General features: G+C 43.5%; 1 protein-coding gene across 4 annotated transcripts in view; it reads right to left on the minus strand.

Moving 5' to 3' along the window:
* Positions 1-18,714, minus strand: part of LOC308496194 (TBC1 domain family member 22B) — a 65,708-nt gene that overhangs the window by 45,296 nt on the left and 1,698 nt on the right. For 3 of the 4 annotated variants that reach the window (XM_081044989.1, XM_081044990.1, XM_081044992.1), the window contains exons 2-3: positions 9,126-9,182; positions 2,370-2,677 (exon numbers count right to left, since the gene is read on the minus strand). In XM_081044989.1, coding sequence (XP_080901115.1) covers positions 2,370-2,677; positions 9,126-9,182 — 365 coding nt within the window. Of the gene's footprint in view, positions 1-2,369; positions 2,678-9,125; positions 9,183-18,714 lie in introns of those variants that run through there. The other variant, XM_081044991.1, reaches the window with a different exon arrangement.

Here is an 18,714-nt window from a genome sequence, read left to right on the forward strand (position 1 = left end):
GGGGGAGGGACACTCAGCTCTGCTCCACTGTCTGCCAGCGGCCAGGCTGCATTTTTACCACACATACCACACACTCTGTGTGCTTGCAGACTCCGATGCCGCAGCAACTTTGAAAATTGTTCTGGCGACTTCCGAGGGCAATCAAATGTTTTCTTTCTACCCCAAGCTGGACGTTTTCTTGGTACCTAACAGTGAGTTTGGGGGCCACGCAGTGTAAGGCGCTGTTTGCTTCCCTTCACAGGTCACAGAGCCCAAAAGAAATGACACTATAAAGCGTGCTGCAGTGAAAGGAGGTGGCTGCTCTCCTGAAGTCCCAGCCCCCACAGCTGCCCCTGGCCCATCTCCAACCTGTCCCTGGGCCATCTGTGTGCCCTGCTCACCGGCTGAGAAGTCCTGGCCTAAAGCATTCCCGCTCTGGGTGGCTGCACCTCCTCTGTGCTCCTACACTTCCCACCACATGAACCAGCTTTTAATTCTGCTGGGATGGGACTGAAATAACAGGAACACGACTCCAGCTAAACTCTGTGCCTGCTTCTAGACGTTTCTAACCTAGATGGCAGGTAGGAGAATGAGCAGTGTAGGACTAGCGTTTACTGAGTGCTTACTGTGTCTAAGGCATCATGCTGGTCACGTTTCCATAGCTCTCATCTGATCCGTACAACACACAGTAGGACGTCATCACCACTGTGCGGAGGTGGGAACTGAAGCTCAGAGACGTTAAGTAATTCTCAAGGGAGAGACGAGAGGCCACCTTAGATCTTTCTGACTCCAAAACCTTTATTTATTTTACTACCCCAAACAAAACTCAGTTTCAACTCTGACTGTCCTTTCATGACTGTTTCATATCCTTTACATACCTGCACCTTGGGAAGCAGTAGTCACAACAAGAATGAAATAGTGACTACAAAACAAACAGTACCACGAGAAGGTTTACAGAAACAACTGCCACAGGTACTTGGCCGGATGCCCAGTGTGACCCAAAGCCTGGAAAACGCAGACCACACACTGCAGAGCTGAGACCGGCCGACGTGACCTCTGACACCAGCGACTCCCAGACACATGCTCAAGGAGGCGACCCCAGAGGGAAGGCTCAGTCCCTCCCGACTGTACAGGGCAGCTGCTCAGGGACCCTGGACGGACCTCCTCACGCCGGCCCCCTCCGGAGACCCGGGGTCACCACGTGGACTGTCCACAGCCTGCAGCTGTGGGTGACCAACACCACACCCTGCGTGGGCGCGGCACTGAGAAAGGTTCAGGCTGGAGCTCCAGTCGGCGATGGAAAGTGACCGGGGAATGATTTTACAGCCTTACAGCGTAATTCCATGACCTCGTGCTTCATGTGAAACTGGAAAAGACATTCTCTTAGAACCTGCGCCAGGATCTGCCCCAGGGCTCTGACACGCTTCTCTCCTGTTTCCCCTCTCCCAGTCCTGTTGTAACTTTCACTAGAATGAGGGCACGTCCCTCCAGCTCAGTATAACTGGCTCCCATAAAACCCTTAGGACAGCATTAAATACAGCCATGCGTATCAAAAGAGTACCCTGGGGGCCCCAAACATCTGATAAAGCCACCATCACTCCAACCAGTTACTGAAGCCAGTGTCCTGAAGACACACAGAAGGGGCATCTCCTCCAGCTCCACCCAACCTGGTGGGACCCAGGGCCCTCAGGCCCATGTCTCCTCATCCCTCAGGAACAGGAAAAGGACACCCTTACGCTCGTGGCTGTTCCCCACGATGAGGAGGCCAACCTACAGCACCAAACGTTTGTGAAATTCAGCTGCTAACAACTTTCAATACATTAGTTAATATTCTTTTTTTGTTTGTTTGTTTTTGTTTTTATTTTGTTTTTAATATATTTTATTGGGGAACATTGGGGGACACTGTGTTTCCCCAGGGCCCATCTGCTCCAAGCAGTCATCCCTCAATCTAGTTGTGGAAGGCGCAGCTCACTGGCCCTTGTGGGAATCGAACCAGCAACCCTGCCATTCAGAGCTCGCACTCTAACCAACTGAGCCATCCGGCCAACCCTAGGTAATATTCTTTAACCTGACCACGCCTAAAGCAATGGGAAGCAATCAAACCACAAAAGTTCTGGACCCCCGTGTAGAGAAAGGAAGAAGAAACTGCAAGGCAGCACCTCAGTATCAGGAAGTGAAGCCCCAGGTCGCGGGGCCAGGCAGCCACTGAGGTGGGAGGAGCAAGGGCCGCTCATGCCCAGTGAGGCGCCCTGAGGTTGGACCTGAGGCTCTGCTCGCTTACTTATCATCCATTGGAAAATCCGAGTGACGCCCTAAAGACGAATGATTTTGATTTACAACGCACTCCCCTGGGAACACTGAGGCTCTGAAGGGCAGCGAGACAGACTTACTGGCATTTCTGGACAGCTGGGCGTCACTGCTGGACTTGATGACCTTGTAGCTGGCAGGGGTGTCGGATGCTGCTGACTGGCACCGTTCGGGTTTCCCCCGCAGCTTGCTGTGGTTTTCCAGGACTTGGGCTGCGGTGGCCAAAGCAACTTTTGAGTTCAGAGTTTGGAAAGGAGGGGAGGAAAAGTCCTCTTCCTCATCATCGCCAACGTCCCAAGCGTCACTGGTATTCCGGGCAAACTCATGGAAACTGGAGGCCTTCTTGTTTTTCAGGGGAACTGCGCTGACTTTTGACCGTTCTTTAATGAAGCTTTAAGAAAGGAGACACCATTACCAAGGAATGGTCTGAGCCCTCGTACCACCTTTCCGTGCTTAATGTAATATTAACAGTATTAGCAGCATCTCACATACAGTCATTCCCTTCTCCAGAGAAATCACACCCACATCCACTCCTCATCTAGATGCATCTAGACCAGCCTCGGCTGCAGAGACAGATGTGGCGAAGACAGCAGTGTTCCCCAAATGTTCCCTGTGCTCCTCTACTTCCCAGGCCCTTGAACTTAGGTGAGGCCATGTGACTCGCTCTGGCCAATGGGCTGAGGAGAGGCAGTCACTTCTAAGCCCAAGTGTAAAAGAACAGGGGTGCGTTCTCTAGAATCTTTCCTCTACTGTGGAAAAGGAAGAGGCTCCAGAGGGTGGCGCCTCCTCAACCTGCAACACAGAGGCTGCCCTCCATGCCCACCCAATTTCACTCTGGACGGGTAGGTATCCTGTTTCCCCAAAACTAAGACCTAGCCAGACAATCAGCTCTAATGTGTCTTTTGAAGCAAAATTAATATGAGACCTGGTATTATATTGTATTATACTATACTACATATTATATTATATTATATTATATTATATTATACTTATATTATAAGATTATAAAGACCCAGTCTTACATTATAAGAAAGTAAGACCGGGTCTTACACTAATTTTTGCTCCAAAAGACACATTAGAGCTAGTTGACCAACTAGGTCTTATTTTGGAGGAAACACGGTAACATGACCAAGAAAAAAACTTCGTCGTGTCAATCCACTGAGATTTCAGAGTTAAGCTGGTAAGGCAATATAACCTGAACTATTCCTCAGAGTGGGACATAAACTACTGGTAGAACACGAGGTCATTTCAGGTAGTCCAAATGTAGCACTAAACATTGAGTTCCAAAATGAACAAGTTGTCCTTTTCTATTCTGTTCAAGTTCATCTGCTGACCTTGAGGAGATAGTTTCAGTTCAGTGTTGCTCCGTCTTTAAGACAATTTTTTTTAACAAAGTGAGGGCAGCCTCAGGACTGACATATTTGCAAGCAACAGGACCTGGCTTAGAAGTTAATTATAAAGATTGTTTTGGTTTTCACTGTGTTTACTTTTAAGGTTACTTTCTATTTTTGGCAAATGGTATTGGTTTTCCATTTATAAGAGTTTATGTTTATTTTTGTAAATAAATCTAATTGAGTAAATGAGTTTATTTTTTAAAATGCATTTAATAAATAATAGTACAGAATATGGCCAAAAAAATGGTGCAGATTTGGGGAACCTAGATTAACTCATTGAAGAAAGAGAGCCTAGTCCTGAGTCGTATAGACCATTCCTACTTTCCTGAACTTTTCCTCTTTGTGTATCCCTCCTAAGGTCTGGGGGCCCTTATTCTGGTCCCAAGAGACTACATGGTTGGGACATTTCTAACTTAGTCTCACCGACCATCCCTCAGACCCCAAACAGGGAAGCAGAGGATATGCCTTCTGTACGTTTACACCTGGGGACTGGAATACAATGGGCAAAAACATCATTAAAATGCCTCATTGTTCCCCCAACAAGGAGGGCAACTCCAGAGTGAAAACAAGGCTCTGCCAGAGAGCTGCAGTTCCCCTATTTCCAAGGGATGTTTCTTCCTTTGGGAGGTAGGTAGTCTAACAACCTGTGCCATCTCCCTAGATGAGTCCAATATTTATTCTGACAGACAATATTAACACTGATAATACACACTGGTAACTCACAGCTCATCCGAATGTCCCTATTATTAACATCAAAAAAGGAGTCAGATATCACTGAGGGATTATCCTGAAACACTAGCATCACACAGAACAAAGGAAAACATATTACACTAATTAATACAAGAGAGAACACAAGATTACAAGATGTAACGGCTCAAATATGGTAGAAACAAGATACCATTTTCCACCCACTAAATTAGCACAGATTTAAAGACATATTCTCTGTAGCTGACCAGGGTGTAGCGAGACCAGCTATCTAATCCGGCAGCTGGGAGAGTATGTTGTACAACCTTCTGGAAAACAATCTGGCATCACACACACCGTGAGCCTTAAAATGATTTGTAATCTCTGACCATAGGAACATAATCAGAAAGTCAAACAAAAATGATCTAAAAGTTTATAGTGGTATTATTTTGGTTAAAAACGGCAAATAACACAGACATCCGGAAATTGGAAATGATGAAATAAATTATGGTTCAGCCACCAGATGGAATGTTATACTGCCAGTGAAAATCACATCTTGAAGGTATTTAATAACACTAGAAAACGATCCCGATAAAGTAAAACTTGGAACCAAATGATGCATTTTTAATGATCTCTGTATTTATAGAAAAGTATAAGCATAGAAGTATATGCATAAACCGGGAAGAAATTGCATCAAAATGTGAACAGTGCTTATCTCTGGGCTGTAGAATTATAGGTGACATTTCATTCCATTTTTATACTTCTCGGAATTATTCATGATTTTTACAATGAGCTTATTACTTCTCTTATTCAGTGGAAAATGTTGTTTTGTTGGCTTTCGTCAATTCCCAAAGTGAGAGTACTTATAAAGCTACTGAATGAATAATCAGAAATGAACAAATCAAAGAAAATAAAACTGAGGCAAGGCAGTACAAGTATCTGCATGTCAAAAGTCCCCATGAGCCAGAAGGCAAATTGCTCCTCTGCAGACCTGCTGAGGCCGCAGGTTCTGGACTCATCACTGTGGCTGCTTCTCCCCTGTAAAGGGGACCCAGGCTCCCCAACCTGCAGCACACACCGCGGAGGGGCCGCGGCCAAGAACAAATAGGCAGATGTGTAAGAACGACCAGTCATCGATGAAATACTGCACAGGAGGACGTGCTGATTATTACTGTTTTCCTCTTCGGAGGCCGCGCATACCTCAAGATTGCACATAATGAATGAATCCTACAGAGTAACAGGGAGCGCTGTGGATCGCAAGGTTAACTACTGGGTTTTCTGGTTGATGTTTCCTAAAAATCCTCTCGATGTTTGAGGATTCTTTAAATAAACCATCAAATCGAGAAGCTGAATTCTAACTCAGGTCGAAGAACTGACTGGGTGCTGACAGTGTAACACTGGGGGGAGCCCATGCACAGCCGGGAATGAAATGAAACACACACCAGGGACGGCTGTGCTGAGGGTCAGGTTCTCACGGCCGCTGAGCTTCCTGCACAACGAAGGAGGTAAGTCAGCTGTGTGCTGGGTCCATGCGCGTTGGCTATATTTTTCTCTACACCTTGTTTTATGCATTTCAAGTATTTCATTACGTTTTTAAAGCAGATGGAAATTCAGTGTAAGGGAACTAGATTAAGAAGTACTCAGATGAAGGCTTCTGCAAATAGAAACTGGAAGGACACATTCCAACACAATGAAGAGACAAGAAGGGAGGAAAGGCTGCCATTCTCTGTGACAGAAAGACAAGAGTCAAAGCAGAGCATTGTGAGGCTGCTAGAAATTATTTTAGGGACACCTACTCCCACAAAACCCCAAACCCAACCAACCAGGTAGAAAAGTCAGCTGTGTCCTGAGGACGAGGCCTTCCTGGAAGGAGCTGGTCTCACCGACACGGGTGGGAGTCTGAGGACAGAAGAAGGTCGCTGAGAACCACTCACAAGAATGAAAGAGGAGAGCGAGAGGGAAAAGTACCGGGGTCACCAAATGAGAGAAAGCAGCAAATCTATAGACCAGTGACAGTGATGAGAAGTTTGAAGGCTTTGAAGATTATCCACGTTTATTAATTTTGTTCTCTCCAAAAGAGATTAATGTAAATTCAAATGTACATAATGGTTAACATTTATAGGCTATTTATTAGGTGCCAGGCTCTGTGCTAATATTTACACATAACCATTTTCTTATTAATGCTCATTCATAATTATATGAGGTACTACTATTATTATTCCCATGTACAGATGAGGAAACTGAGGCTGACTGAGGTAATGGGCAGGCAGCGAAGTCTGGGCTCCAACCCACCAGGCCTACCTGACTGCAGAGCTCGCGCGCACGCTCTACCGCCTCTACCTAGAAAACCTGTTACAAAGAAGAGGGGAGGATGAGGCCTTGTAGGATACCCAGCCTGGAGGAGGAGTAGCCACGCACACTGAGCAGGTCACAGCACAGCTAGAATCTCCCCAGTGTGTGCGGATGGCCCTGCCTCTCTCGTCTTGTGGAAATAACCTCCTGGGCCCTGTAGGAACAACTTCCTGTCTACACGGAACGGGCTGCTTATGTTCGCAGCCAGAATGACAAGAAGCCACATGTAGGGACGTGGCCTGTGGAGGAGAAACGTCTCTTCCCTTTTGACCCCAGCAGTCACGGTAAAAAAAAAATCGATCTAGGTAATTCTAGCTTGGGGTGCCTGTGCTTTATAGGCCGCCTCATTTTAACATGTCCCAACTAAATTATACCTCACCCAAGGGGGGCTTGAAGTTTAACCAGGTTATTAAAACAAACGGTATCAAAGTTACAACCCATCTGGCCTCTGACAGACACCTTTCCATCCCTCCTTACAACTGGGCGCCAAATTAGAGCGTAAAAAGCACTTTCTCATTTGATCCTCACAACAACTCTGTGAGGTGAGTCTGATTATTTCCATTTCATGGACGAGGAAACTAAACCTCAGAGAGGTTATTTGTCCAAGATCATGGAACTAGTAAGTGGTCAAGAAAAAGGGATTTGAGAAGCACAGGTGCAACTAAAAACTTACAAAACCATAATAAATGGAACATTTATTATGAGAGAAACTTAGTTGTTTGGTGAATAATAACTTCTTAACTGTTAACACAAACATCTGCGGATATTTTGAAAAAGAGTGGCTTCAGGTTATACTGGTTAGGAAACCAAAGATCATTCTGTAAGCTGATTAATACTATACTGTTTTACTGATGTGGCTCTTCACTTAATAGAAATACGACACAAATTGATTTAGAAAAATAATGTTTGACACTGGAAAGGGATGTGAAACGCGTGAGGAATTTAGCAACATTCAAATAAATCCAATCATCTCAGTAACTGGTGTGACTTCATAGGAGACTAGCTTTGTAATCTGCAACTAGGATAGCACCTTGGTACGGCATACATACAAATATAGGAACTAGAACAGCATTTCTCTAGGTATTCAGAATACTCCAATGTAAGTATCTTTACTTCCCTAATGACTGTGAAGGAAGAAAGGGAGGACATTATTAACCAGGCCCCAGGAGGATGAGAACGTAGGTGTCCTGCACCTTTCAAATCATTCGGTTTTCACCACAAACTACAGCTGTCATAGAAATAAGTCTCTAAGATTAAGCACAGCCAAAGACAGAGGCCAAAGTTCTCGGAAAATCTGAGAAGATAACCGTCTCCTCACTGAAGTTCATTGCGGCTCAGTGACGGCCCGTTAGAGGAAGTTGTGATGAAGTGATATCGGGGGGATCGATATATCCACACGTCCTGGATTGAGTAGGGACTCTGTTGTGTTTGAAGATAATTTATTAGAATTTTACTAGAGAACTAGCCTCCAGGGAGCTTTTAGCTCTGTTGTATGGCTGGGTTTCCTTGAACAGAAAGAGGACCAGAAGGAAACCAGCCCTAGAGTTATATTCTGTCTGCCCCACTTCTCAGAGTGTCAGTGAGGAGAAGGTGGGAGACCTACCTATGTTCAAAAGCAATGGGCCCCGGAAACCACTTCTCCTGCTAATGGAAGGTCATCAGTCATCCAATTTCAGGACAATACTTAATCAATAAAGACCTTTTCACCAGGACAGAGAATTCCACATCAAACCCTACACACACCCATTTCCAATGTGTTAGGTCTCTGAATGTTAGAGACCTTGACTTCATGTTAGGTCTCTGAATGTTAGAGACCTTGACTTCATGTCAGGTCTCTGAATGTTGGGTCTCAGAGACCTCGACTTACAGGCAGAGCCGTGTCTGCCAGAAAACAGCAGGATGTCTGTTGGCCGCACCTGCAGACAGGCAACTTGCGATAACAGAAAATCCCACAAAACAGCTACTGGCTTGCAGGCAGTCAGCGTTTTCTGTTCAAACAAGGCCACCCTGTCAGCACAGCCCCTATAAAACCCTCCTCACCCCCTCCTTGGGGTTGCAAGTCTCCTTTAGACACGCAGCCCGGGCCGTAGCCATCTTTTGCTCCGCCCGACAGACTTTCTCTTAATAAACCAGACTTTCTCTTAATAAACTTTCTTCACTTGCCTGATCGTGCACATTCCTTTACCGGCCGACCTATCACAATGTAGGGAAAAAATCTTGGAAGTGAATTAATTTCTCACTTAGTAACAGACTGTTTAGAGGTAAGAAGATTGCTCATCTTTTGATCCAAAAGAGAGCAGAGCAGAAGCTAGAAAAGATCACAGTGGAAACTGTCATTTCAACAAAGTAGGGGAGGATTTGGGGGTGGTGGAAGAAGTACCAGCATGAAAGGCAAACATCCTGACTTACTTTTTGGTGAGCCGAGGGTCCAGAGGCGGGTGCTGTGCTCCGTACACAGGCTGGATGCTAAAAGCAGAACAAAGGAAGCTGTCAGGACACGAAATATGTTGCATGAGTACCATCCACATCACAGATTCGGAAGGGATTGAGAAACAGCTCCCCTCCGAGAACAACTAAATCCAATCCATCCCCAAAAGTATTTTTAAAATATCTATTTTAAAATATATTTTTTAAAAAGTCTATTAAAAAAAAAAGTCTCTGAAACCTCCCTGGTGAGGTTTCAGTGCCTTACATACAGTACGTCAGGAAGTCCTGTCTGTAACGAAGGCAGCACGGAAGGTAACGGGCTTTAGAGCCAGAGAGAGCTGAGTCGAATCCCAGTTCTGGCATCCACCACCTCTAAAAACTTGCACTAAATACTTGACCACTTTGAACCTGTTTTCTTATCTGTCAAATGGAAATATCACCTATCCCAAAGGATCGCTTGGGCTAAAAGGCAATGAACAACACTACACATCAACCGAGGAACTCTCACACATGGCTGGTGGGGGTATAAAGTGATACAACCCACTTCAAAAAACAGTTTGGGGCGGCAGAATGGCTCAGTTGGTTAGAGCACGAGCTCTGAACTACAGGGTTGCTGGTTCAAGTCCCACATGGGTCAGTGAGCTGTGCCCTTCACAACTACATTGAAGACGATGAGCTGCTGCTGAGCTTCCAGAGGGGTGGCCGGATGGCTCAGTTGGTTAGAGTGCCAGGTGCCAGTTCAATTCTCACATTGGATGGTCAGCAGTGCCCCCTGCATCTAAAGATTGAAAACGGTGACTGGACTTGGAGTTGATGGGTCCTGAAAAACACACTGTTCCTCAATATTCCCCAATAAAAAATTAAAAAACAACAACAGTTTGGCCATATCTAGGAAGAACAAAATGTGTATACCCTAAGGCCCAGTATTTTCACTCCCAAATCTATATCTTAAGAAAAATATACACATATCTGTACCAGGAGACATATATAAAACGATTCGTAGCATCATGGTTTCTTTTAGCCCCAAGCTAGAAATAACCCAAGAGTCCATCAACCGAGAAATAAACTGTTCATACAATATGTTCATACAACAGACTATCACACAGAAACGTAAATTGTGAAGTAGGGCTGCAAGTAACAATGTGAATGAATGTTACAAATGTCACGTTGAGCAAAAAACACAGGATAAAAGAGTAAATACTGTATGATTTTATTTATATATACTTCAAATATTGGAAAAATGATTGGTATTGTTTAGGACGCATCCATAGTGGCAACACCATAAAGAAAGCAGAGAGATTAAAATAAAGACTGTGTTTGTCTTGGGGGAAGGAGGGAGGGTGATAGAGAACAGACACAAAGTGGCTTGTGGGGTGCTCATTTCTGGGGTGTTCACTTTGTGATTATTCATCAAGCTCTCATACCGCACAATTGTTTCATGTCCTTTTCTGGAATAGTTCACACACACACAAAAGTGACCCACGAATAACTACATATCAAGCCAAACTGTTGTTCAAGTACAAAGGTGACAGAAAAACAGGTTTCGACATAGAAGAACTCAGGGAATATGATTTCCTTAACTCCTTACCGAAGAAACTACTAGAGGAAAAACTTCAATTCACTATGAGATAAACGTAGAAATTATGGCAAAAGGACTGGTGGAGAACATTTAATTAATTTAACCTTAAGACTACGTCTTAAATTTGAGGCTTTATGGTTGCAGAAGAAAATGTAAAAATAATGTAACTGGCAAATATTAAAATGGGATGGAGGAAAAGTGGACGAACGAGTATGTACACTGAGTTCATCTTTTACTGGCCAAGCTGAAAAAAGATCTTTAAGGCTGATAGCTCAAGTAATAGACAATACCAGCAGGCAGTGAGGCAGAACTGCCAATGCTAGAATGCCACCCAGCACACACTCAGTGCCCAAGAAACGTTTGTTTTCTTTTTACCTCTCATTTTGGTAATTTATTCCTTACCCAACGTTTAGAAAATAGAACAACTTTACCAAGCACTTATTTGACATAACAGATGTGATCCTAAGTTACTTTTTTTTTTTTTTTTTTAATTAATTTTATTGGGGTGACAATTGTTAGTAAATTTACATAGATTTCAGGTGTACAATTCTGTATTACATCGTCTATAAATCCCATTGTGTGTTCACCACCCAGAGTCAGTTCTCCTTCCATCACCATATATTTGACTAAGTTACTTTTAAATGAAAATGTAACCAAGTCAATCATTTTCACTCTGACTTGTCCTATTAATAAGATTCCAGAGGGAATGTTCCCGTGTACAGATCTTTAGTTATGGATACGATCCCTGACTTTCTAGATAGAAAAATCTCTCCTCCCTAAGTTTCTCTGAAAGGTTGTTAAGTAATTTGTAAACAAACCATTATATATGCAACTACAGAAATACAAACAATGCTACTTGAATGTGTTTACAGAGTTTCTTAGGCAAAGAAAAGGAGAGAGAAAATAAGAAGGCTCAAAGAATAATGGGTAAGTTTGGCTTACAGGGAAAAGGCTCAGAGACATAAATTAAAACCCAGACTAAAACACCAAAGGGCCACTGATGTACATTTAACGTTCGTAAATACTCTAAGATGAGTACACTTGAAGTCTGCAAGTTCACAAGCCTCTTTGTAGTAAAATATACAGATCAGAGGATAAATTGCAGGAAGTTCGCAACAGGCCAGTTAGGTAAGGTGACGGGGTAGAAAAATAAGAGGGACCCTTAGATTCTCTCCTTAGAAGAAAGATTAGCACTGACCAGTAATCCATGCAGACAAAAAGCTGTCCTAACTGTGCAAGCCTAAGCGCCAAAGGCCATCAATTACTATCCAGGAAAGAGAATTTAAAATCATGGTAGACGGTTTCTTTTAAAAATGTCAGCCCAAAGTGCTGACACAGCCAGAAAGGCCAAATGATGGATTTTATCAGCAAAGGTATCAGAGCCCAAACAGAATTTGTTAACATATTCTTGAACCAAACTATGCTGTTTCTGTTCCTGGAACATTTCATATAATTAATCAGTTTATTGAATCTCAGAAAGGACAGGCAAGAACCTAGAAAAGGATGAGAAACCGAGATGCTCAGAGACTAAACAACGATAAACTAAGAGCCTGGCGACTGACGTGCTCAATGTCCTGGCACTTATAACTGACCCATCAGCCTGTGCCATCTCTACCCCCCAGAGCCAAACTCAACGCTCCAGCAGGCTGGTCTCCACTCCACCTTCCAAACACCTCACTGACTAAATCAGGCTCTTCCCACTACCCCCTGTTCAAAATCGTGTCCACCCTGAAACATTCCCTTCAAATTCCACACCCCGAGTCCCCCCCCATGAGACTTTCTCTGACCCCACACCCAGCGCCCACTAACTCATGCCCTCTCTGATTCCCTAACATACATAAATCAGGGCTTATGTTGCTTTTTAAAAATAAATAATTAAAAAATTAAACTATTTAGATCATAATATAAGGCTTTTTATGTTCATCACCTGCATAAGAAATAAGGCATTATGGAGAGGAAAACCCTCCCTCCCTTCCTAGAAAGCCATTTTATTGAATCTGGCATTTTTCACCGTCATTTTTGTTTTTACATTTTTATTTCCTAGGTGTATTTCCCTAAACAATTTATATAGTATCGTTTTGTATGCTTTTAAAACTTTATATGAATGGCATCACACTGTATATATGACTTATTCTGACTCTAAATCATAAATGCTGCTTTAAATATTACTTAATTTTATGGATGGCTGACTGATGTCTCCAAAACAAATTTTAAAAATATTAGCTCCAAAAAAGTATAGAAACCATTTAATTCACATTTTCAAATACAAAAAAAGTAGAGAGAAAAATATAACACACATCCATGAACCCATCACTCTGATCTAACATGGTAACATTTGCCACATTTTTTTTCTTAAGAAAATAAAGCATTAGAGAAACGACTGAAGTCCCAATGCGTCCTGGGATCCTGTTTCCCTTTCTCCCCAAGAGACAACCACTATCCTGAACTGGGTATGAAATCCTCCCTATTTTCATACTTTTACTCGTACGCATGTTTCCATAAACAACATACAATACTTTCTTATGTTTAAAACTTTACATAAACGATTGCACACTGGGCATACCGTTCTGTATCTTGCTTTTCTCACTCAACAATGTGTTTTCACCCAGCTCCACTTCTACGTTTTTCTGAAGGTCAATAATACACAGCATCCTCACCAGGAAGCCACCTGCCTAGTGGATTTTCAGCTTCTAAAGAGCAGGGCTGGGGCACGTCTTTTTCTGTAGTCCCCTCACCGCCTGGCAGAGCACGACGCACACCAACAGGCACCTAAACAACACTTACTGAGTGAAGAATGGAACTGCACAGAACTCAGGCCTCTGTTTTAAGCAGACTGTTGTTCAGAGAGACCTAAAACCAGAGGCAAACACGCTGCATCGCAGAGAAATCACACTGCAGACACACAGAAAATGCCACAGGATGGGCTGCAACGGAGACAAAAAGGAGCAAAAACAAGGGGCAACCTCCGTCATTCTCTTTAATAAAACTGACACCACAGAATGTCCGGGCACAGCTGGTTTATGTAGTTGGAACAGTGCAAACACCTTGGTAGGGAAAACCAACAGGTGTTTGCTTGGTGCTGACAGAGGAGCTAAAGCAAATAAGGGAACAGAGCGACCTGATTGAAAACCAAACGTGCTGACAACTGATGCAGGCTCACACACTCACGGGATGGAGGTCTTCCAGAACTGGGGTGTACGGGGTTCTGGTGATCATTTAGTATCTTCTAGTCACTTACTTTATCCGTCACACATTTCCAAGTAAGAACAGGTTGTAATGTACCCGCCCAGATAGGCTGGGACCATGACACCGAGTCTACTCTCAGATTCATTAATGTTATGAAAAATGACCAAAGTGACAGAAGGCTCCTAAGTGAGTCAAGTGATTAGACACTTTTCTCAACTTCACTGAATGCTAAACAGAGTTCCTCAAATTTAACAAAGACTTTTGCTTAAAAAGAGGGAGAAGTGCTTCCCAGAAAGACTGGAAATAAGAACGTGGGAAACGAGCCAGGCCTTGGCTCACACGTGTCTCTCCTATTTCACGTCTCATCCACATCTTTTCACCGGAAGTGAGCATACCCCTGGAATGGATGAGGTGCTTTGGCAGAGGGCGTCTTAACCTCAGCACAGACTGAGGGAAGGGGAAGCAGCAGCAGAGAGAGCCCGGATGGACCAGGAGTCAAGGAATCTGCAGTGTGATTTGTGGCCAGTCACCTCCCCTGTGCCCTCAGCTTCCCCAGTGCAGGGGTCTTAGCGCCGAGTCTAACGTCCTACAATTTCATGACGCTCAGATGGTCAGCAGGGCCAGCAAGGCAGGACTTTCAAAAGCACAAGACAGAAAAGCCCACCTCCCCCCCCCCCACCCCGTCTTCTGCTTTTACCTATGAAGCCTGCCTGGTGTGAGTGACAGAGCAAGAGAAATATCCAGTGACACGAGCTGGAGTTGGTAAGTTTAAACGTAACACTCAGCTTCAGAACTGGTAAGAGCCTTAATCCAAACCTCTCATTTCATAGATAAGGAGATTGATCATGGAGTATTTAAGTCCTTTGCCCTAAAATCGGGCTAGGTCTCTGAGGCCATCACACCACAATCTCACCTGAGCACCTCAGCCAGAAACCTGGGAGTCACACCTCCTCGGCGCCTCCTCTCCCTCACTCCCCAAATCCCATGACGGTAAAGTCCTGCAGATACTTTCAAACTTGACCTCTACGGACCACTGCCATCGCCTTAATCCAAGCCATCATGTCCTCTCCCCACTGACTGCAGTCGCCCCCTAACTAGACTCACTCTGATTCCCAGCAGGGGTGAGGGAGTGGGTGAGAGTCAGGGGTGGGGTGGGGGGAGCTGGAGTGTTTGGAAACGTGTAAGTGTATGTGGAGGATGGGGTGCGTGTCCCCATAACTGGTGGGCCTTCCTGACATTCAGTGGGCAGGGGCCAGGGATATGTACATCCTACAGTCCAGTACAACCCAGCATTAACTCACCCAAAACACCAACTATGTGTCCCATCCCTAACTGTTGAAAACATTGGTCCAAGCCATTTTCCTCAGGGCAGCCAGGATGATATTTTTATAAACACAAATCCAATCGTGTCACAGCCCCCATCAACCTTCTGATGGCATTCCACTGCTCTTGAGATAAAGATAAAAGTCCATAACTTGACCTATCTTTCCAACCATGAAGGGCCTGAAAGACTCAGAGAGTTTGGATTTTATTCTAACAACAAATAGGAGGTCTGTAAGATGGGCAAGAAGAGAAGCAGGAAAACCAATTAGGAGACTACAGCAGTAGTCCAGACAAGAGAGGGCAGTTTGATCCACGGTAGTAAGTGTAGAAATGGTGACCGTCAGGTGGTTCAGGCGGTTAGAGCACTGTGCTCCTAACAATGAGGTCGCCAGTCGGGTCCCACATGGGCCCATGAGCTGCGCCCTCTATAGCTGAGATTGTGAACAACAGCTCTCCCTGGAGCTGGGCTGCAGTGAGCAACCTGAGGTCAGCGTGGGCTACTGGGCGCTGCCAGGAGCAGCCGGTGCCCAGCGTGAGCGGCTGTGAGCAGCTGACCAACGACCGCTGACCGACTGCCTCAGCCTGGGGGGTAGTGCAAGGCTCATAATACCAGCATGGGCCAGGGGCTGTGTCCTACACAACTAGACTGAGAAACACTAGAAATAACGGCTTGAAATAGAGTGGGGCATGGGGAGGAGGCAGAAAAAGGGGGGGGGGAGAAAAAAGAAATGGTGAGAGCAGCTCAGATTTGGGATTTATTTGACGAGCCAACAGGACTTGCTGATGAATTGGATGTGGCAGGAAGGGAAAAAGAAGAGTCAAAGACCTTAGGATTTGGGGTCTGAGGAACTTGGCGAATGGTGGGACCACTAAGTGAGACGGGAAGAGCAGTTTTGCAGGAGCAGGCAGACGTGGAATCCAAGAGTTCTATTTTGACATGTTGAGTGTGAGATGCATTAATTGTTCAAGATCCATGTGGCAAAAGCCCCCAGCACCGGAACAGGTTTCTTTCAGTCTAATTAGGGGCTTTTCTTAGTGGTTCTCAACGTGCAGCCCGAGATTAGCAGCTGCAGTGTCACTTGGGAACCTCTTAGAGCTCAACTTCTCAGGTCCCCCTTAGACCTATTGAATCAGAAACTCTGGAGGTGGGGACTGGTAATCTATGGTTTAATGAACCCTCCAGGGTACTCACTGAAGTTGGAGACTGTTCAAAGTCATACTCTTCACTGCTAAAGAACACCTGAACATTTATCATTTTCATAACAGCTAATAATACTGAGCACTTCTTTTGTACCTTCTATGCATTATCTCATTTAACCCTCACACTAGCTTCATGGGGTAATCACTCTGTCCCAATTTTACAGATGAGACTGAGGCACAGAGAGGTTAAGTAACTTGCCCAAGATTACACAGCTATAAAGGGCAGAGTTGGGATTTGAACCCAGGCAGTCAGGTTCCAAAGCCTTCACCTTTTTTAAAATTATTATTTCAGATACAATTGACAAACATTGTGAAAGTTTAAGGTGTACAATGTGTGGGCTTGATACATTTATCTATTGCAATTTATTACCACCAAAGGGTTAGCTAACAACTCCCTCATGTCACATTATAATTTCTTTTTTCTGGTGAGAACAATTAAGATCTAGTCTCCCAGCATCTTTGAAGTTTATAATGTAGTACTGTTGGCTATAATCACTACGCTGTGCGTTAGATCTCCAGGACTGACTTATCTATTAGCTGCAAGTTTCCGAAGCCTGATTCTTAACCACGTGGTACATATTGCCTCCTATCTTCCTAGGCATCCGTACAAGGACCATGTGATGTATTAAGTACATAGGGCTCTTATGTACGCATATGACTGAGAGAACTTAAAAAGATGTTTAATTCCACCAAGTTACCATATGACCCAGCCATTCCACTCCTACATATACTCAAAAGAATGGAAAACATACATCCACATGAATTTCACAGCATTATTCATAATAGCCAAAAGTGGAAACAACGTAAATGTCCATCAACTAACGAATGGATAAACAAAATGAGGTACAACCATATAATGTTATTTAGCTATAATAAGGAATAAAATACTGATACGAATGAGTCTTGAAAATATCATGCTTCAAATATATGGTGATAGAAGGAGAACTGACTCTGGGTGATGAACACACAATGGGATTTATAGATGACGTAATACAGAATTGTACACCTGAAATCTATGTAATTTCACTAACAATTGTCACACCAATAAATAAAAAAATAAAAAAAAAGAAAATATCATGCTTAAATAAAAGAATCCAGAAAAGGCCTCACATCACAGTATTCCATTTATAAGAAATGTCCAGAAGGTAAATCTATAGAAACAGGAAGATTAGTGGTTACCAGGGGCTGAGGAGGGAGGGGAAGGATGGAGGTGACTACTAATGGATCTGAGGTTTCTTTTTGGGATGATAAAAATGTACTGAAATTAGCGGTGATGGTTGTACAAAACCACCATACTCTAGATGAATATACTAAACACCACTGAACAGTGGGTGAATTTTTATGGTATGTGAATTATATCTCAATAAAGCTGTTGTTTTAAAAAAAATGTTTAATTCATTGTGAACTTAGGCTATTTTACTAAATCAAATTCCTATTTGTTTGTCATAAAAGGTTGCTGGATCATGAGCAAAGAAACTGAAAGTAACCTGAAAGTGCTTTGAATTTTTACCTTTCAGTTTGCAAAGAAAAGTAAACTAGTGTCACTTTTAGGTTGCAATGGGCCTAAACACAGTTGTCTATGCCATTTCCCCACGAGGGGAAAGTGTTTCTTCACTAAAACGGAAAGAGTACAAATGCAAAACTTCTATTCTTGAGAAAATGCCCTAACGTTTTCCTTAAATCAAAGCACTTACTATCTAAACGTAGTTGTCCCCATAACCAGGGGACCCTGGAGGCTTCCCTGCTAAAAGCACGTAACTAAACAATATTTCCCCTCAACAAGCAAAGTATAAACACTACTATCAATCATGGCAACACTTTGATGTCTCAAGATAAACAATGAACATAAATACCTAGTACCAGGGTAAGGATCTGAGTAAAGGTTTATTTATTTGCTCTAAGAATAATAGTAGTACTAATTACTAGTATATATTGAGCAACCATAATGTACTACATAAACACTGTCCTTCATTCTTTACAAATAGGATGTTAAATTAAGCCCTCACAGTAAACCTGAGGAAAGTATTTTAATCCTCATTTCATAGATCAGGAAATTGAGGCCTAGAGAAATTGAGCAAACCATTTGTCCTTAATCACACAGGTAAAAGGGTCCAAATAATAACCCAAGTCTTTCTGAACTGAAATGATCTCTCCTCTATCCCTCTATATTCCTTTTCAAAATGAAAAAGGAAACCAGAAACTTTGAGAAAACTAAAAAGACTCCTCTTCCTATCTTGCAAAAGCAGTGTCTTGAGAAAAGGTGACTGTTCCTATGAGAAAAGG

This window comes from Rhinolophus hipposideros (assembly GCF_964194185.1).
Source record: "Rhinolophus hipposideros genome assembly, chromosome: 3".
Lineage (NCBI taxonomy): Eukaryota > Metazoa > Chordata > Mammalia > Chiroptera > Rhinolophidae > Rhinolophus > Rhinolophus hipposideros.